Genomic DNA, 24,794 nt, shown 5'->3' on the forward strand with positions numbered 1-24,794 from the left:
AAGCCCATAAAGGCTGTCAAATTTATTTTTGTTTTTTAATGCCATAAAAGGAAATACCTCATTCCAGAATATATTTTAGCTGCCTTAGTCTTTCATTGAGGCCCTATAAAAATTACATGAGGAAAAACAGGTGGAACACTGAAAGTACTCCATTTTCAGTTCATTTACATTAGTTGCCACTTTTTTTTCATGTTTATTTCTATTTTTGAGACAGAGAGTGAGAGAGAGAGGGAACAAGCGAGGGAGGGGCAGAGAGAGAGGGAGACACAGAATCCAAAGCAGGCTCCAGTCTCTGAGCTGTCAGCACAAAGCCCGACGCGAGGCTCCAACCCTCGAGCTGTGAGATCATAATCTGAGCCAAAGTCAGATGTTTAACCCACTGAGACAACTAGGCACCCTGCCACTTTTTTTCAATGTTTACTTATTTATTTTTGAGAGAGAGAGAATGCAAGTGGAGGAAGGGCAGAGAGAGAGGGAGACAGAATCCCAATCAGGCTCCGTGCTTTCAGCACAGAGCCCGACATGGGGCCGAAACTCATGAACCATGAGATCATGGCCCGAGCTGAAATCAAGAGTCGGACACTTAAACGACTCACCCACCCAGACGCCCCAAACCAGTTGCCACTTTAAATGGCTGTTATATATGAGAAATCTCGGTATGTAGAAATATGTCTCTTAGGTACAAAACTGAAAATCCAGATATTTAATGAATTTTGTAGAGGTGGCTTTTATTAGAATGAATTTTGTACCCTTTGGAGGGTTCAAAGCATGTTCTGTGAGATCTCGTAAGGATTAGTGACACAGTTTTAGTATTTTTCCATTGCCTTGCTTCTGAACTTTACCTTATAATTTTTTACAATGGATCCCTAAAGTTTGCCCTTTGATACTGTAGTCTAAAGTTAAGTTCAGCTGACATTTGGAGGTGAGGGTTTTTTGGTGCTTAGTCGTTTATATCTGGTGTTCTTGAGCACTTGCACAAACTTCTCGCTACTAAAGGTCCCTAAAAACCATTTATTAATTCAAAAAATATTTAAATGCCTGCTATGTGCCAAGAATTTCTCCTGATAAAACAGTGAGCAAGATAGTCTAGTAGGAAATTGAGACAGGGAAACACCAACATTAATTGTGGAAAATATTACAGAAGTATAAGGATATGATTCATGTTTCTTCTTTATGGCCCACTGCCTGACACATAGCACATACTTAATAAGTGCTTTTTTAATAAATAAGGCCTATATGACATTTTTAAAGGAATATATACTTTTAAAAAATATGTCTATAGGGTACTTTATACAGAACTAGGTTAACTTGAGCAGGTAGAAAAGCAATGAAAAGTTCTGATTTGGGGATGGATTCAAGGACTAGAGTATATCTCAATGGGTGCAAATACATCTCTACTGATTAACAATTTGTTTCATTTTCTTTAGAGATAGTCTTATTCTCCTTGTTCCTGACCTTTAACCTTTGTTTGAAATTAGTGCATCAGTTTGTACTAATTGGAATCGCCAGTGACCAAGTGAATATGACATATCTATAAAAGAACAGAGAAAATTAGGTCCTTATTATGTTACTGCATCACTAATCCAGGCTTCCAGAGAAATGCCAGAATATAAATTAGATCCCTTATCAAATGTGGCACATAAAAATTTAGGATCCTTTTTAGTGTAGTACATGTGCTTTCAATAAATGCCTGCTTTGGCAAGAAATTAAATCAGTGTTCTTTGTGTCAAGTATACTTGCATTATGTTTTATGCTCTATAACTTTAAAACTGTCCTTGCAAACCAGGTCAAGGGCACAATTAAATTTGATTTCTGGATTTAGTTTTACATTCAACCAATACCATTTTTTCTTTGGTTATATTGTGTTATGGGTATTTGCTTTATTTTGTTTTTTTCACTTAGAAGAAAATCAGAATCCATAACACTGTGTCTCCACTAACTAGTCTCCTGCCACACTGGCCTAATTTCAGTTTTAAAAACCATTGAACTCTTTTTTCTGTCCTTTCAGACTCTTTGCAAATGCTCCTCTTCTGCCTTGACCTATTTTTACTCCATTATTCAGTATTATTCACCCAGTTAACTCTTACTCATTCTTTAAGCCTCAACTATCTTCTCTTAGAGATTCCTTCTTCATCTATACCATCTATCAGTTAGATCCCCTTTAATAGTCCCTCTATATTACTAGTCCTTAACAGTCCCTGGCACATAGTGGGTGCCTGTTAAGTGAAAGGATAGATTAATATATTGAGTACTTACTATGTTCTAGTCACTATAAAATCTCTTCAAGGAACTTTCTGAAGTCTGAGTTCCAAAAGCCCATGTTATTTTGTAAATGATATACTTACTTAGTTTCACTTTAGGGGACTAAATTAACAATTCTGAATGAAAGATCTAAGGATATACATTTATGTAAGTGCATGTGTACCTGTTTGTGTGTAGCAAGTTGCAAAGTAAAGTGAATATTCTATGTGGTTACTGTCAGGAAACCTTAAATACTATTACTTTAGTGAATATTATTGTATAATAATTTCCTTACAAGTATGTCTAGAAAAACAACCTGTTTCACATAACAGCTTCTCCAAGCATCTCTCTGCTGTCTACATCTTTGACTTCTTACAATTCATTGCTTAGGGTCAAAAGTCAGAATCTCGACATCTCCCAGAAAAAACCACTTAAATTAAATGAGTCCATCAAGATTTTGGAGGAAGGCCACTTGAAAAAAAAGAAAATATATTACATTTTACTTTTAATTTTCGAAACCTGAAAACTAATGGTATTTCATCTATTCTTTTTGATGGCCCATGTGCTCCAGTCCTGTGATTTCCTTAGCATTCTGTAATAGTTTTTACTTTTATGCTTTCTACTTTTATGTATTTCTTCCCAAGATGCTCTTTGAAGCTCCAACACAGAATTCCTTTTTCTCTAACAAACTTTTCCTGACTAACCCTATTCCATTTTTTCTGAACTCTGAATTTTTTCACCATGTTAGTATATATATATTTCTCAACTTTTATACACTGTACTATCATGTACTTGGTCATATGTACATTAGGTTTTCATTGTGAATAGCCTGTGTGTGTGTGTGTGTGTGTGTGTGTGTGTGTGTGTGTGCGCTGTGTTCTTGCTCCTTGATTTCACATGACCCCCACACACAGCCCAGGTCACTTTCATCTTATTTTCCTTGAATTAAGTGAAATACGGTTTTAAATCCCTTACCTGGAAAATGAAATATAAGTCATTACAGGGGTACTTTCCTTCACCTCCTCAGGGTTCTCACACAAACTAAAATATTCAGGGAATTATGCCCCCCACGCCCCATCTTCTGTCCCCATTGGTTCTACTGAGACACCACTGTTCATCCTTAAAGTCCAGTGGCTCTGCCTCTTATTAGGGCATAAGAATCTTGGCCAAAGCTGGTAGCTGTAGTAGCTTAGATCTAACTTCCTATGTTGGGTATTTTCTGTTGGCCCTTCAAGACTGACATTTTACTCTTCCTTTCCTATTCTGCCCTTGAGCGCCCGAAGAAATCTTCTTAGTAGCATGGAGAAAAAAGGTATATAGACCTTTTGGGGCCCTAAATTATTTAAAATACGGTTTTAAAGCCCTGGAAGCCTGAAGGTTGGGTGAAAGTAAAAGGATTAAGAAAGGGGGAGTTAGAGCCTGGAAAGTCAAGTCACAGGTCTTAGAATTCATCCTCTCCCCAATCATGCTCCAGGAAAATTACTGTACCTTAACACGTGCTTGTTGAGTTGATGAAACAATATTTGCATAACTATTCCCTAACAACTGAATTAAAAGAGTTAAAGACTTTAACAATTCAAGATTGCTGCCTGTACTGCTGGGAATTTTTTAAACAAGTGGTCATATCAAAAATAAAACATAAACCTTGCTTTTAGTAAGAGGAACAATAGTATAAGAACCCACTTGCCGTTCTAGTTTTCAAATCAATGAATATGATAAAACTAAGATGGGATAAAAATTTTAGAAGACAGTTAAATAAAATCCAAATTGGATGTGGAATAAAGGCCAAATTGTTATTTTCAGTCATGTGGTACATATTTCCATATGTTCTGAAAATCCTTAAGAACTTGGCACAAAGTTCTGCTGAAATAATTTCTGCTTCTTAAATGACAGGTGCCTCATTTTTTATTGTAGTATTAATTCAGAATCCCCACAAGTAAGAAAATGCATAACATAAAAGATAAATTTATAAGCATTTGCCTAACTTAGCCATGGAATCATTACTTTCATTCACTTTCAGTGTATTTCTGTTTCCTTCCTCTCTTTCACCTTCTGGCCTCCTTATGTCTTCATTTTCTCCTTTTCATTTTAACCACAATCATTTGTCTATCAGATGGTTCTTGTTTCTACTTCTGAATACACTTAAATGCCATTTATAAAATCATAAATACTTATTGAATTTGTTTAAAAACCTAATGGGATTCAACAATAGTTTGAAACTGCAACATAATTATTAAATGTGGGTTTTAACACCAGTGATGATTCACATTTTCCAGGCTCTATGTTTTACAATTTGTTTTTCTTGGCAAGGGTTTAAGTATCCATGAATAAGGCAAAAGGTTTCTTGAATTTTGGCTTTTAAAGAAGGAATACATCTTTTCCTGTCTTCTAAAAAGTTACTTTACCTTTTACCAAAAGACATCAGCCGTAGAAATGATAGATATTTAAATCTACTCACTGATTTAGGCTAGTCATTTCTTGATAAAGTCACTGGGTTTTTTGTTTATGAAACCTTCCCTAATAGGAGACTGTCTGTGGTTGTTAGGGACCTTCCAAAAAATCATTTTTATGGTCACTGAATTTTATAATTAGAAGGACTTCAGGAAAGGGTTAGAAACCTCTCATTTTTGAGATGAGGAATCTGAGAAAGAGAGTTTGTGTCTTGCCCAAAGTCACATGATAGGTAAAGTAAGAGGCAAAGTACGAGTCAGAATACAAGTTTCTTGATTCCAAGTCTAGGACCATTTTTATACCATTGTTTCATGAGCATGGAAAGCAAGCTGATTGTTCACCTAAAATTCATTATATTGTGTGTACCTTAGAACTTGTCGTTTCTATACTTTATTCTTTGAGTTAAAATATTTTGTATTTATCATCTGTTTTCTGATTTGCCATCTAAGAATCTTCATTTGTCTTCCCTTTTATATCCAGTCTGCATAATGCTACTAGGTAAGCTAGTCTTTTAAAATGCAGTTCTAATTATGCCACCTACTTGCTCAAAAACCTTAACATCTCTCACCTTCTCCATCTACCTACCACATAGTTAAATGAACTAAATCCACTGTCCTAACTCATTAAAGACTAACTCTACCTTTCAAATCTTAGTGCTTTCTGCTTCTCTACTCATCCCTTATGATCCAGCCAAATTGAACCATGTGCTATTTTCAGGATACACATTTCATTGTCCATACCTCTGTGTCCTTCCTTATTATATCTTCACCTAAATTTTTACCTATCTTTCTAGATTTATATCAAATTCTGGGACACCTGGCTGCTCAGTTGGTAGAGCATGCTTGATCTTGGGGTTGTGAGTTCAAGCCCCACATTGGGGATAAGGTTTACTTTAAAATTTTTTTTTAATTATTCTTATTTTTGGTTAATCAGATGAGTTTAGCAGAATGCCATATAACTATGGAAATAAGTGATATCTAATATGTTCTTTGGTTGCTAAAATTCTTGAAGCAGATGGAAGATAGTTATTACCTTTTATTCCTACAACAGATAATAAAAAATCTGCCCAGGCCATCACAACCAAGAGATGCCCTACAACTACCATGCCTATCTAGCACTCAATGGTATCTGAGTAACATTATCACAGTAGTTACATGGAATCATTAGAATTCAACTAGATCTATTAAATGCCTGCTCTGAATCTATTACGGTTACCAAATCTTTCAATTTAGTCAGTACCTGTAGATTATACAATGTATATTTTTTACTTTGGGGCTACTAATGAAAGTGCATATTTTTTTAAACAAGTACACAGAAAATTATGCCATTTTTAGATGTTGCACCTGATAACACACTCAATAATTTAGGATGCTTTTGAAAAATCTTGGATAGACCTTGACACTGTTGGCATTTTTTCATATACACAATTTATATAGCTTTCTTCTCAAGAATGCGCCATTGCTTTCTTGACCCTTCACTTTCCTCGCCATCCTTTCAAAATAAGAAAGTAAATTACCATCACCTGTTGATTAGTGATGAGGGCTAATGTGAAAGTAGCAGAGCAGAAAGAAAAGTTACTGATAATTGAAAATCTCTATAATAACAAAACCACTGCCAAGAGTTGATTGTCCATGGTAAAGTTATAGTGACTTATTCTGTTTGAAGTAGAGTTGGAAGACAAAGTGCCCTCCCCACAGCAATCCATTCCTAAATCCAGGCTCCTTGCCTTCACCTCTGCTACTGCTAATCCAATACTGACTAATTACCAAGCTCTACTGAGTTGGTGAATACATCTCCGGCCCCTGTTGTGTCTAAACCATCTCTAATCTACTCTAGCTAGTCAAGAATTGACTTTCCTTGTTTGTGGGGTGCAGTGCACGTTAAGTAGAGATGTAACTCACATCATTCCTTTCACCCCAAGGTTTTTAGGATTGTTATCATTGCTCCTGGCTTCTATTTCCAAGGGGTTCGCTCTGAATCAGATCTCATTATTGAAATACTTGACATAAGATCAACTTCTTATATATAATATTTTCTTTTGAAATAAGAAAATTTAGCAGTGGGTCTTGAGCTACACATGTGATAGTGTCTATAATGATATGTGCATTGGCAGTGAAAAAAAAATGACATAGATTACACTGGGTATGTATTAGCATTTATTTGCTAGAGGGAAAAAAAGGCTTCATTTTAAAGTTGTGAAGGGTACCATTCACTTCAACCAGTGACTTATTGCTGGTTATAAGTTCATTTAGACTTCTGTTTTTATCCCACATGCTATAAATCTTTTAATTTATCTTGCATGTCAGCAAAGCAAAATAGTTGCTTGTCATAAAATTGCTTAGTTGGTAACTTACCAAGTACTCAAACTGAATTCGGTTTACTCTTTACCCCTGTTATTTAATCTGTATGTAAGGTGTTTTGTGGTTTTTGTTTAGTTAATCTGTTGGTTTGTTTTTTGCTATTCTTGCTACTTCTATCGTAAATATTTTGGCACTTATTCTTATATTGTATTCTTTGATACCCAGTTTCTGCCAGTGATGTCTGGACGCTATATCCTTGAAAATATAATTTTACAATTCAGAATAAAATATTCTTTTAGGAAAAACTATCACCCTGATTATTTGTGTAATATTTGGAAATGAGGCAAATGCCAATATCTTTTATGGTAACTTTCCAGGGCAGGACAGCTGCAGATTTGGCCAAGGTATAGATTGCATAAATACTCTCACAGAACACAGCAGACCAGCAGTTTATTAAATATTTAGACAAATCTTAGATCTCATTCTTGAAAATCTCAATACAGATGGGTACAAGGATCTTTTGCCTTTTTTAATAACATTCTTTTAATCAGTTTAACGCATTCAGTGCACATTTATGTATGAGGCACAGTTCTAGGATAAGATATAAAAACCAGGTCTCAAGAAGTTCATAAACTAGGGAAGAAAATAGGCCACGTAAATAAATTATAATGCAATGCAAGAAATAGCGTAATAGAGGCATATACACAGCACTAAGTCAGTGAACTCTGATCCAAAAAATAAAGTATAAACCGCAAGAAATCAAGTCAATATAAATCTCCCAAGGAAGTATTTCTTCTTTGCTTAATGTTGGCAAGTGCTTTGTCTTTATCATTTGGTAAATCAACAAGGATTTATAATCTATTCTGTGCAGAGGAATATGTTAGATGCTTTGAGGATACAAAGTGAGAAAGAGTTTCTGCACTAAGAATTTATAATCTAGTAGGAGAGATAAACTGTCTGTACAAATAAACTGTGTTTCCAGTCTGCACATAATTGTCATAAGAGAAACCTTTATAAATTGAGCAAAACTCTTCTGCAATGCACAAAGCCACTTCTGGAGATAGGGAAAAGAGAGACCATGAACAATTCAAGAAGGCTTCCATTAAGCAGAAGATGGCTGAACTAACCCTGGAGGGATTAGTAAGATTTTGACAAGGGTGGTTGAAGGGTATTCTAATTCATTTAGTGCCTACATGTGCAAGGTAGCATGAAGGCAAAAGAGCCTGGGGCATGTTCAGAGAATAGCAAGTATTCTAGTTTGAGTGGCATCTGGTACATGTATAAGGGAATAGTAAAAGATCAGACTAGAAAGGAAAAGTAGAGGCACTTTATGGAGGACCTTTGAAAGTCAGGCTATGGAACTAGGACTTTTATCAGGAAGCAGTAGGTAGTTTTTTGAGCAAAGACTAATCGAAGTTGATATTTAGGAAGGTGACTCTAATGGTCACGTGCAAGGATGGATTCAAGCTGAGTGTGATTGTTACCAAAGACTGGTTAGGTGACTATATAGGCAATAGGTAGTACAGGCCTGACCTAGGGTTGTGTTGGTAGGAATGGGAACAAGGTTACAGATATTACAGGCCTCATGTTTATAAAAGGTACTTGGCAGAACTTGGAAGCTGTCTGATGCAAAGGGAAAGTGTCAAAGGGACTCTGGAAGTGAGGCAGGATATCTGGTGATGATATCAAATAAAAGGAGTATAGGAAACTACCCCCCAAAAAATGTAAAGAGAAAACAGATCAGAAAATTGGAAACTGAATTCTAGAGAAAGACTGTCCTTAGAGAATTTAACAAATGAGAAAGAAGCTAAGCAACAGAAAAGTGGGAGAGAGAGGGAAAGAAGATACTCAACACAAAAGTAGGGAGGGGAGTTTCTAGGAGAGGTGAGAACATTCAAACTCAAAGTATCAGTTAAGTCTCACTTATTAAATTATCCATTGGAATTGGGAAATCCAAACAAAGGAGCTTGAATGTACAGGGAGTTGAATGTACAACTTTGGGGGAAATTGCCCAAAGGCCCAAAGGAGGGAAAATATTTACTCAAGAAATGAAGAGTAATTTACGATGCAAAGAAATTTGGAGAGAGATTGAACCTAAACCTCTAAAAGAATAGAAGGAAATGAGTACTCATTTTATTTCTTAAAATAATTATTCCTAAATTTTATACTATGCAGAAATCCTTCTTCCCTCAAGAAAAGCAATTAAGTCCTATTCAAAAAAGTCAAGAGGAAAGGCTAAGATTGGTGAGAACACACTCTCTGAGATGGATGTAGGTAGACTCCAACTTGTAATACAATGTACAATAAGTCAAAATTGCTGTTAACGAAATCCCATCTGTTAGCCCAGTCACATTATACTGTTCAGTAGAATAAAAATGCCAGTATTTTTGCTACTAGCTCTCTGCTGTATTACCTTCGGTTACCAATGTGCTGTTGATATCTAATGAAAATTCATCCTTTGTCATGGAGACTCCAAAACTCCACAGGTAAGCACTAGGATTGGATAATGTGTTCAATCCGATTCTGATTCAAGGTTTGTGAGGTAGAAAGATAGACATTTCTTTAATTCTAGTTTTTAGACTAAAATGATTGGCTCCCTGGCTCCCATTTCATTGTCAAATGCAATATGAACTTCTCAGAAATAGTATCTTTTCAAACCTGTTTCTTCTTCATACAGCAAGGGTAGGTGAAATCACACTTTCCATCTAACATTTATTGAGTACCCTACTACATGCTCTGTTGGGTGTTTTCTACTATTTTTCTGTTATTTTTTTAATAGCCTGACTTGTTCATTTGGCTAATTTCTTTTTTTTTTTTTTTAATATAATTTATTGAGCTAATTTCTTTATCATGCATGTCGGATTTTTTTTCTTTGACTTCTTTGTAGTTTTGTTTTTTGCCTGAAGAGACCTGTGTTGATCATTACTTTCATGGCTATTCTTGCTACTTCCCACTGGCCATTGTGAAAATTTTAAGTTTGTTTCTATAATGAGACTTGTTTCTAAAAGCAGCATTATAGGAGCACCTGGGTGGCTCAGCCAGTTCAGGCTTTTGATCAAATGCCATGTCAGGCTCTATGCTGACAGTGTGGAGCCTGCTTGGGATTCTCTCTCTTCCTCTGTCTCTGCCCCTCCCCTGCTCACTCACACATGCTCTCTCTCTAAAAATAAATAAATAGGGGCACCTGGGTGGCTCAGTTGGTTAAGTGGCCAACTTCGGCTCAGGTCATGATCTCCCAGTTCGTGAGTTTGAATCCTGCATCGGGCCCTGTGCTCATAGCTCAGAACTTGAAGCCTACTTCAGATTCTGTGTCTCCCTGTCTCTCTGCCCCTCCCCAGCTCACACTCTGTCTCTGTCTCCGTCTCTCTCAAAAATAAACGTTAAAAAATTTTTTAAATAAATATAAATAAATAAACTTAAAAAAATAAAAGCAGCATTACAATACACTCTGTACATAATTATTATTAACCAGCTAGTAAGAAGGAAGGAAATAATACAGGTTATTGGTGATATTTGAATGTGATGTGTTATATACATATCTATAGGTTAAAATTCACACCTGGGGAGAAATTACCTTTTTATTGTTTGGGTTTTTTTCTACTAGAGATAGAAGACTAGATGCTTTTCTGTTTTTACTACATTTTGTTATGTTATTAAATCACAATGTCCTATAAATTCTTTTCTTTATTTAGTACAGTAATATTTTAGACTGAATATTACTGGGATTTCCAATTCTATTTCCTCTTCTCCCTCAGAAGACCAAGAGATCTAAAGAATAGGGGAGCTTTTGTGAAAGGTCTGAAGTTAAAAGTCAAAACAGCTAGAAATTGGTGATCTCTGTAACATCCACTTTCCTCTGCCATATTTCACACCTTACCCTTCTCCCTTTGCTCACAGGTAGAGTTGTGCTCTTGTCCATCTCTGAATTTTATATACAGTTTTCATTTTATTTTTATCTTATTTTTTAAAAGTTAATTTTGTAAAACTTCCAGGCTAGAATAGGGTCATTAGAGTGGCCCTAAGGGGCAGGCTTCATATTGGCAGTAGTATCACACATTGACAACTTGGGAAGGATCATGCATGAATATGGAAAATATAAAGGACATTGGTGTACCTTTGAACTGAGAGAAAGGAATCATTAGGTAGTTAATAAGAATCTCTCTCCATCTGAGATCTTCCCTTTCTCTAATGCTTAGCAGTGGTCCATAATGCCTTTCTGGTTGTCCTGCATACAAATGGATCTAAATTCATAAGAATTGGTTATTTATCTTTACTGTCTTTTTTTTTTAATATAAGTGATTTGGTTTTTAGATTTTTTTTTTTTTATTTGTGTGTGTGTGTATGTGTGTACGCTCCAGTGAATGAAAGAAATAAGATCTGTCAAAAGATACACATTTTACCTATCTTAAGGCTAACAGGCTGGAGCCTGCTCTCCATAAGGGCTTCAGAAAACAATCTGTTTTAAAATTTATAAATATCCTACTAATATCATACTTCAGGGGTTGGCAAACTTTTTCTGTACAAGTACAGTTAGTATAATCTCTGTTGAGCTAGTTAACTCTGCTGTGGTAACATGAGCAATGATAGGCAATATGTAAATGAATGAGCATTGCTATGTTCCAGTTAAACTTTATTTATAAAAACAGGCAGTGGGCTAAATTTGTCTTGCAAGCCACTGACCCTGGGCATAATGTATTGATCATACATTGTAGTAGAGCCCTCTGTTGGTTGAAAGAGATGCCCAGGGAAAATTTTTTATCTAAAAAGGAAAGGTGTTACTACTTATCTGGAGGTTTCTAGTTGGTAGGACAAAAAGCAAGAAAATGACAAGTATATAGGATATGCAAAGTAAAAAAGGGTTTAGAACTAATTAAGAGTTATTCTTCATAGGGTTTCAAATGTAATTATTGATAGAGTGTTTATAATTTAGTGCATCAGCTACAGGAATAGGAACTGTATCCATTGTATAATAAAATGTAAAAAGCAGTGTATGAGATGCTTAAGATAAATGATCAATCTGTTTTGTCTTTGGCTTGATCATAAATGTTTTTAACCAATAAATAGGGAACTACAGAATTGTTGAATGTGCCAGGATATTTTAGGATCTGTACTTCATGATGGACCCACATTGAACTTCTGCTGGAAGTAATGAAGTAAAAGAGACCAGATTTATCTTCCCTCCTTAAACAATATAAAACCAGAGAAAATATATAAAACAATAGTCTCCAGGCATTAAACAACAGGCAGTACAGGATGGTGATCCCTGAGAGAAGATGAACAAATGAGAGAATCCCTGCAACTGCCATAGCACTCTGTTTAAACAAAGTTTCCAGTCTACATTGTAGGAAGGGGAGTCCCAGACCCCTTTCATTAACTGAAACAGAGTTAAGAACTGAAGAAGGCCAAGATAGGTAGACTTTACAAGAGGGGGTACCAGAGAAGAAAGAGCTGCACAGAGACAAAGTGCACATACTAAATATCTGCAGGGGGTTCCCTGGAGTCTTCAGCTTTTCAATACTGACCAGCATATGTGTATGAGGAAAATATTCAAGGTAAAGGATGAAACTATTGTAAAGACGCAAACACAACATTCCCCAACTTCACACAGGTTGATAGCAGTTTATGTCCCCAATAGCCAGAGTGGAGAAACGTATAATAAAAAGGGTTTTTTATTTAGTACTCAAAAAGATAATTACATCAGTAGGATTCCATATTTGCTCTAGATTAAAGGCTGCTCTTATTTCACCTACCAAAGCTTAAAAATAAGCCTAGAAAAGATCAAAATGTTTCCTAGTAACCTAACTGAATTTCAGAATAAACCTCAAAAATGTGTAAAGTAATACAAAAAAATCCAGCACCTAAAACATACAATTCATAATATCTGGCATCCAGTCAAAATTATTGAGCATGCAAAGATGCAGGAAAATACAACCCAAAAAAGAGGGGGAAAAAAATCAGTCAGTAGAAATGGATTTAGAAATGGCACAGACGTTAGAATTATTTGACAAGGATTAACATTTCTAAATATATTCTGTATTTCAAGAAGGTAGAGGAAAGCTTAAGCTGTTAAGAAGAGATATAAAAAATATAAAAAAGATTGAACTTCTAGAGAGGAAAAATGTACTGGATGAGAACAGACATTGCTGAAGAAAAAATAAGAATTAGTGATCTTTAAGACACAGCAGCAGAGGCTATTCAAAATTAAACACTGAGAGAAAAAAATAGACTTTGAAAAACAATAAACCGTGCATCAGTGAGCTTTGGGACAATGTCAGGTGATCTAACATACATATTTGGAGTACTGGGGAAGAGGAGAGGAAATGGAAAATATTTGAAATAATAATGGTTGGAAATGTTCCAAATCTGATGAAAACTATAAACCCACAAATCCAAGAAGCTCAACAAATCACTAGTAGAAGAAACAAGGGGAAAAAAAACAAACCAAGAAGCATCATAATGAAAATGCATAAAATCAGTGATAAAAATCTTGAAAGCAGCCAGGTTTTTTTTTTAAAGCCACATTATATACAGAGGAACAAAGATTAGAATGACAGCAGTCTTAGCATCTGAAACAATGCAAGCTAGTCCATAGAGCACTGAAAGAAAAAAAATCATCAATCTAGAATTCTATACCCAGCAAAAGTATCTTTCAAAACACCCGAAAATGAAACAAAGATTTTTCAGACATAAAAACTGAAAGTTTATCAGTAGGAGACCAGCACAAACCATTTAGGAAGACTCAGGTCCAAATGCTACCTATATCAATTACTGCTATGTGCTCTTGGTCATACTTTAATCTCTTTGAACCTTCAGATACTCATCTGTGAAATGAGAAACCTATTTTATGGGATTTTTATGAGGATCAAATGAGATAAGGAAAATAATAGACATTTGTTGAGTGTTTCCTTTGTGCCAAGCATATGTTATCTCATTAAAAATGAAATAAAATACCCAATAAGATGCACTGGTCTGAGAATTTTCTTATGCTACCATCTCTCCTCTTTCTTCACTAACTGAAAACCTCAGGTTATTCTAGAAGTTAGCCCACATAGCTAATCAGTCAAATTTTGTTGAAATACTTTTCCTAACTTTGTTTTCTTTTAGTTACCACCATTAAATATGCTCAAAGGTGGGAATGAACAACTCTCCTTGCTATAATAGATTCATTAGCTAGTAAATCACTTTTGTGAAAGGATTAGATATGTCCTAAGCTAAACTTAATATTTTGGCTTGTGTTTTCTCTGCCTAATGTTTTTTTCAGTCCAGTTTATTGAGGTCTAATTTATATACTGTCTATGTAACTTTTATTATAAACCTATTGGATAGGGGCCACAAATATCTTTATAGCTTATACTTTGCCCCACTGAGTTTTTGGCACTCAATAAACATTAAATAATATTTCTATTCAGCATTCTGCAGACAGGAAGCATATGGTAATAAATGTCAGAGCACAGGTTGAAAGTCCCCAAAAAGTTATGTGTTATACTCCTTGGAAAAGCCAGTACAGATATTTTTTCTGAATAAAATCTATTTTAAAAAGCAGTTCCCAGGCACATATTTTACCTAATGATTTTTCTCTACCCTTCCTTCACTTTATTTTCAAATTAAAGCTTTTCCTCAGGGACACCTGGGTGGCTCAGTCAGTTAAGCATCCAACTCTTGATTTTGGCTCAGGTCACTCACAGTTTGTGAGTTTGAGCCCCACAGCATCAGGCTCTGCACTGACAGCACAGAACCTGCTTAGGATCTTCTCTCTCTGCCCCGCTCTGCTCATGCTCACCCTCCCTCTCTCCCTTTCAAAATAGACAAAGTTAAAAAAAATTTCCTCATAAGAACTAATATAATATTAAAAATAATATTAATACAGTGTCATAAAAACTATATAAGTGATCTTTTTAAATAGCATAAAGAAATTCTTAGTCTGAAGGACAGCATGAGGAAATATTTAGAAGCTTAAGCAACATAAGTTTATGATGTATTGTATGAAAGGAAATAAACAGCAGTTAGTTCTTTATCATTAAATATCAGTATGACTTAGAAGTGTATCACTGCTATAGCTGCCGCAGACCTTATAATGGTATTAGACTTTGGCTCAATAATATTTTTCTCATCTGAGGATTCTGGCACTACTTAAATATCTTACTCTATTCTCAGTAAGGTAATCATTACTTCCAAATAATGAAAGACATTTTAAATTGAAGCTAGATGCCAAAAACAAATTTTATGCAAAAGATAATATATCCCAGTTTATCTGTATTGAAGAAATGGTTAACCATAATCAGTTAAACAAAACCATTTAGATAGCATGTATCTAAATTATCTTTCCATAATTTGCTCACCCTGTGATTGACCTGTTGACCACACTTAATTTGATTTGATTTTTGTGAGGATTTTTCTAAAGATTAACATAATCTGAGTGAGAAAATATCTTAATTGGGCCATGTTACATAACCTAAGGCTTAGGATTCTCATATATAAAATGTGGATAAGGATTCCAGACACAGCTTAACGTGATGCCTCTAACTCAGAGTCTCTCAAAAGGCTGTAATCAAGATGTCAGCCATGGCTGTAATCATATTACTACTGGGGGAGAATCTACTTGCAAAATCACTCATATATCTGTTGCCAAACCTCAGATCCTCACCAGTTGTTAGCCATGGGCCTCTCCATAAGTGTACTTGTAACATGGCAGCTTTCCTCTAGGGCAGGAGCTGAGAGCATGTGAGCAAGAGAATAAACAAGGCATCCCTTCACTTTTGTCATATATTTTTAGAAGCAAATCACTAGGTCCAGCACACACTCAAGGAGAGAGAATTATACAAAAATTTGAATACCAGCAGTCAAGGATCATTGGAAGCCAGTTTGGAGGCTGTCTACTACACATATGATCCACAGATAGGACAAATCATTGAATGTCCTCTGGAGGCTCTGGAACTTGTTTAAACTATCCTAAGATCTAATTAAGAACCTGAATTCAATAGGCAAAATGATTTTAATTTCACATTAAATATTCCATTGATTCCTAGCAACAGTCTAATGAAACAGGTATTATTGGCATCAATTTTATTGATATAAACTGATACACTGAGTGTCTTGCTCAAAATTACATAGCAAATGAACTATAAAATTGCACCCTTAGTGTAGGTCTTATGATTCTAAGCCCTGTACTCTTTCCATTTAGCTGTAACTGCTTCCTGACCAGTACTACCTTGCACTTAAAGCCATTCAAAAAGAACATTATGCATCTAAATGTATACATAAATATGTGAATTTTTTATATACAGAGAAAAATATATAACATTCTTAGACTCTCTACACCATAGCATTTAAGATTCACAGTATTGTTTCAAATATTGTTGAGTCCAAGTCCAATACCATCTAAGGTTTGCAACAGCTATAGCAGTGATACATCTCTAGGTTAATAGTATCTGTTAGTCTGAAAGTACACATGGGAGGACAGGGCGCCTGGGTGGTTCAGTCAGTTAAGCGTTTGACTCTGGATTTCAGCTCAGGTCATGATCTCATGGTTTGTAAGATCAAGACCTGTGTCGGGCTCTGTACTGACACAGTGTGGAGCCTGCTTAGGATTCTTTCTCTCTCCTTCTTTCTGCCCTTTCACCTCTCTCCTTTCTTTCTGCCCTTTCACCACTTACACACGTGTGAGCACTCTCTCGCTCAAATAAACATTATAAAACTATATATAGGCAGTAAATACTTATTGAATGGAGAGATGAACAAAGTAAAAACAACAACTGGTTTGGTGGCTCCATTCACCCTTGGCTTTTCTAAAAGCTCTAGACTCCTGTGACTTGAGTGAGGACCATGGGGGAAAGCTTCAGTGAATTTTCTTCTTCCTCCTTGCACTGGAGCAACAAAGTAGTTTGTTTTGGATGGATAAGCAGCTTTCTGTGGATAGTGAGAAATTACCTTTCTTTGGTCCTGAGTTTGATATTCTTCCTTTTTGTTTCATTCCATGAAGTTTCAGCCTATACCACGACCCCTCATATCCGAGATCAAAAATAGAGTGGTAACATTAGCAAGCAGTTAATAGTTCTAACTGGGTTTGCAGCCTTCAAGTGCAGAGCAGGAAGTGTGAGGGCAAGGGTTATGAACTCTGGTGGGGGTGGTAGTCATACCCTTCAGATCACCCTGGAGAAAAGAGAGGTGAATTTTGTTTTTAAAGGTCTTTGCCCACTTTTCAAAATAACTTTGTGGTATGTTTAATAAGAATGTAGAAAATTACCTTTCTTGGGGCACCTGGGTGGCTCAGTCGGTTGAGCATCTGACTTCGGCTCAGGTCATGATCTTGCGGTTTGTGAGTTCGAGTCCCGTGTCCAGCTCTGTGCTGACAGCTCAGAGCCTGGAACCTGCCCCATATTCTGGGTCTCCCTCTCTCTCTGCCCCTCCCCCAGTAACTCTCTCTCTCTCTTTCTCTCTCTCTCTCCTTCAAAAATAAATAAACATTTTTTAAAAAATTTTTAATGAAAATTACCTTTCTTTATAGAAGCAAAACAATAGTTCTTACAACAAAGAAGTAAATTTCACAAATCAGAGGATACAAGGTCAATATACAGAAATCATTTGCATTTCCTATATAGCTAGTAACCAAGAACTTCAATAACCATAATTGAAATAAGAATATGGACAAGTTACCATTTTAATTTAATATTGATTACAGGTCATTCTACTTTATAAATTAAAACTGGGGTGTTATCAAACTATAAAGAAAACAGTTTTTTTCCTCAATTGAATAAAAAGGAAATAACTCTTTGATACACACAAACATGCTCTTGAGTTTCTTCTTCCTTTCCTGTATAATCTGAGGATTGTGCTTTTTAATAGTGGCTTGCTAATCCTTTTTAATAGCTCATAAAGTAAGTATTCCATAGTTTTCATTAACCTTGAATTTCAGCCTCTTTTTTTCTTAAACCTCAAAACCTACATATTTGGTTGCTGTTTGACTAGCACCCTTTTAGCCTGGTCGATGAAGCAGCAAGCCTACTGCAAATCCTAAATAACGTGGTGTAGATGAGAGCCTGAGACTTTAATTACATGTCATTTTACTCACAACACTCAATTCCAGGAAGGAAAAAATGACTTTGCTGTTGTAAAAGACATATTATGTGAGTATCATTCATTGTAAACCAAAAATGATACTGTATTAGAGCATAGACAACAATGGGAACTAATTCTGAAAATGTGACCTGTCTGGGAAACTGAATAATAGTGAAAGTTATCAAAATGGAAAGAAGTGTTAATGTGAAATCCAGCCTTCTCAGAAATACTCTTTCCTGGCCTGTTTGGTTTTGCTTTTGTTGCTTGTCATGCATGAATGAAAGTGCTACATACACTCTCAGGGGAGTAGGAAAGCCTCTGTCGGTTGTTTATTTCCTTAATCCCTCCTCCTTTGTGATTTTTGATGTCAGATCTAAAATGGAAAGCCTGTAAATATAATGATTATCACATGGATAATCACCTGCATTAGGAACCGCCCTGCTTCTCTATTCTAACCCTAGCTGTTCTCCACACGTCACATCCACTCTGCGGTTGGATTTTAACCTGACTGCTTCATTAGATTTGTGAAACTCAGTGCGTGGCGCCCTGGGGCAGCACAGATGGGGACATGCTTGTTTTCTTTTCTCACTTTCACTGCAAAGACACACTAAAAAGTCCTTTTCAATTTAGTGTGATCAGTTCACTTGGAATTAACCCTGATATTTGGAACCTGCCTTACTCTTCTTCTGCCCACTGTCTATACCCCTTTTTCCTTCCCTACTTTCAGACCTACTGCCTTTTCTTTTTGTCCTTCCATGCAGTGAATCTGAGGACTAAAATTCTGGTTAAATTCTGACTGGGTCAAACTGTTCCCCTGTGTTGTTTTATTTGTTTTGCTGGGAGGGAAAAATAAAGGTTGTTCCATCATTGTATCTGCAAACACCTTCAAATCAGAGGTTAGCTGTGGGAAAAGTCTGTAGTGATGTGAGCCAGCTGCCTTCTCTAATGGACTGACTGGGGGCACCAGCTCAAGATCAAAAGAAGGTGGGAGGAAGTCAGGAGATAAGATCTTTTTAAGCCATAGAACAAGTGCTTAGCTTTTCAGTGATAGGGCACAGCTCTGCAAACCTGTATGAGGGGGTGCTAAGATAAAAAATTGAGTTGACTTTTTTTCAGCATGTCCTTCCTCAATCAGAATATGTTGGCGCTTTGAATAGTTTACAGATGTGGAAGTGTCCTAGGGCCTTGTTTCCTTAAAGAATAATGATCTGACATTTATATATGTGTCTTCTTGCAATTAGTTCTACTATACCATAACAGATCATAGTTAATTTCTTCTTATATCTGTGTGAGCAAAACTGGACATTAAAAAAGCAATTTAACTACTATATGTTGAATTTTGAGTTTTATGCCTTAGTGCAGTTTTAGTCATACGGATCCTTTTATTATTATTTTAGAGAAAGAGAGCACGCACACACATGAGCTGAGGAGAAAAGCAGAGGGAGAGAGAGAATCTCAAGCAGGCTCCACACTCAGCACAGAGCCCAACGTGGGTCTCAATCCCATGACCCTGGGATCATGACCTGAGCTGAAATCAAGAGTCAAATGCACAACTGACTGAGCTACCTAAGCACCCCCATACAGATTCTTCATATTAATTTTGTCTTATAGTTCTCTGGGCTTCTTTCATGCCTCTGATGAAGATCTATATAAATGAGTCGTTGTAGCAGAGCTTTCAGTTGTCTTTTTGATAAAAGAATTATCTTGGTTAATTCTTGGATTGGACAGCTTGGAAAAATATTACGTTGATATCATTTGAAACTTCTCCTTTTCCTTGACAGGCCAGCAAATATTATCGACTGTGTGGTGTATAAGTACTATTATAAGTAAATTGTCAAAGAGGCTTGTTTGGACCAATTGTTAAGTTCATAATTCAGTTTTTTTAATCTACCTCACTAAGGCTAACTCAATCAGCTTTATGCTTCCCTAGCGAACAGCCTAAGGAATTGTACTTTCAGCCTATCACTTTCTGTTAACTTAAGTGTTTAGCTTGTAGTCATCTATTTCAACCTTTTCAAACCCTCAAAATGGGTCTTCAAATCTATATGTCATTAGTACCTCGGACCATAAGAGTGCATACATACTTCTTTTCCCAGTGTTTTCCTTAACATGTAGATAGTACCCAGATTTGTGCTAGAGACACTGACTTACTTTCTGCCTTACATGGTTTGGTGCGGCAGTCGCTTCAGTTGAGTTGGATCTGCTCACTACTCAGGCTCAAATCCCATCCTTCTATTAATATCTTTTGGCAAAGATAATTTTGGAGGAATGTAAGTTAAGATGTAGAGGCTCTTGACAGTTGTCTGCAGTTTTTTTTTTTTTTTTTTTCATTTTCAAGAGGGAAGTTAAGTTGAAAAGTAATATTGCTTCTATTTTCTGTATCAGTCCTAAAATTAAAATATATGCAGAGTACAGAAAGAGAAAGGGTTTGGTTACACAGATGTGTTTTTGTAATTTGATAGCCTGTTTTAAGAGCATTAGTGGTTATAGTAATGTTCATCAGATTATGCCCTTAAGATATTCAGGAATCAAGAAAAACATTGTGAATTTAAAATTTTTAACTATTTTTTTTAATGTTCAACTTCTGTCACCCTGTCATCTATATAAAAGAGAAATTGGGGAGGAGGTAGACTGTTTGCTATAAAAGTTTTTAAACAGACAAAGTAAAAATACTGAATACATCTAGATTTAATCATTGTTAACATTTTGCCATTTTTACTTCACTTTAATTTTTTAAAGTATTATTAAGTAAATTACACATATCATGTCATTTTATTTCTAAATGCTTCAGAATAAACCTCTAAAATTAAGGACATTTACCTTATCAAATTAATAATTCCTATCATTATCGCCATCCTGTTTCATTATCAAATTTCTCTAATTGTCCCCAAAATGCCTTTCCTGGATGGTTTGTTCAAAACAGGATTCAGTTAAGGTCTGTACATTGCTCTTGGTCATTTTTCCCCTCCCCAGGTTATCATAAGATTGATTTATTGAAGAGACCAAGCTATTTGTCTTATAGAATGTCCTACTTTATGGATTTTTCCATTTGCTTTCTCATTGTATCATTTAACTTGTTCTCCTATCCTCTGTATTTTCTGTAGACTGCTAGTTATTGAATTAAAGTTTTGAGTAATTAATGTCACAAATGAGGTCAGAAAACTTTATAGGTGATGCTGTGTCCTTTATACTGCATCGTAACAGAAGGCACAGAATATTTGGTGATTCCACTATTAATGGCAAAAACTGATAGGATTGATCACTGGGATAAAGTGATGACAGCTTGATCCTCTCATTATAAAGTTATACTTTGCTCCCCGTGACCAGCATATAATCTGTGATATTTTGGTTGCATGAAACACCCAGCTTCCTGTCATCCTTTCACCTAATGAATTTAGCATCTATTGATGATCCTTGCCTGAATAAATTTCATTAGGGATTGCAAAAAGATGATTTTATGAATCTATACATTTATTAGTAGACATTCTTCTCTACAGAAGAGCTTTCTGAAAGGTATTGTTTCAATTAAAAACACAACCACCAGTATGTTCCTTAGGTTTCAAATGATTGTCTTTCTTTGCTGGGGTCAAAACACCTGAACTCACTGTGACAGCTACAGTAAAAACACGCACTACATCTTCTTTATTCCAACTTGTGAAGTGTGTTGACATTATGCTGCCTTTTTTTTTTTTCATGCCAAGGGAAAAAGAAATCTTTTTTGGCGTAAGAATAAAAATTGAACTATGTGGGTATATTGAGATAATTGTGTAAAAAGAAGACTGTATGAATGAGTTTCAAAATGGATTATTTCTTCATTACCTAGCACTTTATAATTAACTGTTCTTTTTTTTTTTATTTCAGGAAGCTGCCACTTTTGCTAGAGAGCAAGGCTTTGAGGTGAGTTAACCCACAATTGCACACTAAACAGATCCTAAAGGTTTTTTCTAGCTGATAATGAAGTTCTTTTGGACAGTGATTGATGTGCTATTATACTCTCAGAGCCTCGCAGCAGTTGCCATGGAAACTTGGCAGTCGTCATGGTTTCTTTGTTCTGCCAGCACAGTGTTATGACGCACTCTGCTAGGTCTGCACCCAACATCGCCTACAGATGTTATTTATTGAATTTTGAAAAGCCTCTTGGGAAGCCAAGAGGTTGGGCACGGTTTCAAGCTGCCTCTGCAGATATGGGGCCTGTCAGTTTGTTCAGTTAAAAAGCTACCTCATTAGCTGTATTACATTTCATAAGGATTCACTGCTAAAGCAGTGGTGGAGCAAGACTAAATAGTGAAATATAATGTCATTTAAATAATTTCACCCCTACCACATGTAGATTATCATTATGCAAATTAATTTCCAAAGGTTGTACTTAACAGTTGTTAGGGACTGATTAATTTAAATCCCACTCATATAAACTTCCTGTTTTAATCTTTTTTCTTCTCTCACTCTCTCTCTCTTTTTTTCTTGCATAAATGTATATAAATTTTCTGAAACCAAATATCAATAATTGGTTTTAATTTCTAGGTCCTAATTTTGTTTTCCTAGTAGAAGTATTAGCTGTCAAGATTCAAAACTCCATGTGGTTGTTGTTGGCAAAATTAAGACAGATAACACCATGTTTTTATCTATATAATATCTATCTTCCAGTTGATTATTAGAAAACATTGACTTTAATCTGAACCCAGGTTAACTGACAGAGAATTAATAAACTGAGTTTATAAGTTTTATGACTCTCCTATGTATTGAGCCAGAACTATGTAGAATGCTGTGTTCTGTACAGCAACTTGGAATGTTGCATGGTAGTAATTTTAAAAAATTAAACTAACTATTTATATGCTCAGTATTGTTGACCATCTAGAAAACCTGTGAGCATTGATTGGATGTATCAGTAATCTCACTTTGGACTGTTCAGAGAAAAATGTTGTATGAATTTGTGATGGAACAGTTATTTAAGTGTACTAAAGGAAGATTCATTATCGAGCAACAGAGTAATACACATGCATGTTATCCATGTCATACATAGGACTTGACAGCCAGACATAAAGCTTCCTCTTCTTGGAGGAAGACATTGAATTTGTGGTATAAGTATTCTATGAAAAAACTAGATCCTATGCAAACTAACTTTTTCTGTTTTCTACTAACTGGCATCATATTAACCTTTGCATTAATTCTTATTTACTGATTCTAGAATTGTTTCTTTTTACCATAAATCTGCCATAATTGATTACAGCATATAAACCAAGTGATGATGTTTATAATAGTATATCTTACTACCTTCTAACATAGCAAAACTGCTCTGTTGGTAATGTTGACAGTAATATGTTAGATTAGATAAAGCACACCATGTCTTGATGTGTCCCTTCATGAGTTTCCTAAAATACTCCAAGCATTGTAGAATATATAAGAGCCATGAGTAGAATATTTTTGTTAATAAATATAACCCATATATGGAATCCTATCTAGAGGAATTCAGTGATTTTAAAATGTCATTAAATTTTCCTTAGTCCATTAGACAGTAATAGGAAAGCATAAGTTTGAAGCTTGGTGTTTTTAAAGAATCAAAAAAGAATAAATCACTTTATCTTAACACTTTAATATCTATAGAATTGCTTCTCAGCCTTTTGGCTAAGATCAAGTGTAATACCTATAGAAATGTGTCAGTGCTCTCAGGTCTACTGTGACAAACTAGACAAAATCTGCATTTTATCCCTCTCAACTTTAATTTTACCTCTAAACTGGGGCACGAGTGAGGAAAGAAATGAAAAGATTAAAAAGAAAGGTGAGCATTTTTTTTTCTACTGGCTCTGCTGTTCTACCATCATTTCTATTATAAATCCCAATCAGTTCCCAAAGCCACTGAATATTGCGACTAGTGATATGTCTGTTAACAGACCAGTCCAAAAGCCTCTAAAAATAACCAGTATTTATTCATCAGGAAATATCTTCAGTAGCATTGTTTATGATATTCTGGTTAGCTTCTCTGCAAATTTTAGATAATCTTTCTTTTTTAAAAAATCTTTAATCTTTAAAATGAATTGGGCAATTTTCAGTAAGAAGAGGCAGCTTAGGAGGGCACTGGAGAATGAGATAAAAACTGGAGCTGGGCAAAGCACAAAGCAGAAGAGAGAGGATATATATATATATATATATATATATATATATATATATGATGGAAAATTGCATAGTGCCTGATTCAAATGACAGACCTGCTAAGAATTTAAAATGACAATTCTTGAGGTAAAAAGTTTCATGAGGCCTTTTATTATTCTGGGAAATCAGTTCAGACTGCAATGTGTTTTTAAATCTACTTTATCTTGAACTGAACCAATTAAAGGTTTATATTTTTAGAACCCAAATAAAAATAAGATACTTAAAAATATGTTTCATTATCAAACCTTTTAAAAGCAGTATTGAAAATTGATTTAAATTAAATAAAGAAAATATCTCCAAAACTTAAATATAATATTCTTTGTATTTTCATCCTTTGTGCAATAGACTATGTGCCAAATGATGAAAATAATACATACCTTCTCTGCTGAGTCATTTATTCAGTTTTACTCCAAGCAATGAATTTTAGTTTTATTTTAGATCTCTAAGATACATTACTTCTGACCATAGAGAAAACAAAGCAATCGTTTTCCCTTTTCCAACTTCCCTACAGCCCCTGACTCTATCCAGAGGATCCTAGGCTTGTAATCTGTATCTGACCATTGATGACTATATGATCTTATACCACTGAGACAGGAAAGT

At 35.4% G+C, this 24,794-nt stretch overlaps 1 protein-coding gene across 8 annotated transcripts in view; it reads left to right on the forward strand.

Annotated features, from left to right (window-relative positions):
• The window catches only part of ADK (adenosine kinase), a 517,703-nt gene that overhangs the window by 387,550 nt on the left and 105,359 nt on the right, over positions 1-24,794 (forward strand). For all 8 annotated transcript variants that reach the window (XM_042909145.1, XM_042909147.1, XM_042909148.1 and 5 more), the window contains one exon: positions 21,909-21,944. In XM_042909145.1, coding sequence (XP_042765079.1) covers positions 21,909-21,944 — 36 coding nt within the window. The remainder of the gene's footprint in view (positions 1-21,908; positions 21,945-24,794) is intronic.

Source organism: Panthera leo, chromosome D2, assembly GCF_018350215.1.
Source record: "Panthera leo isolate Ple1 chromosome D2, P.leo_Ple1_pat1.1, whole genome shotgun sequence".
In the NCBI taxonomy this organism is placed as follows: domain Eukaryota; kingdom Metazoa; phylum Chordata; class Mammalia; order Carnivora; family Felidae; genus Panthera; species Panthera leo.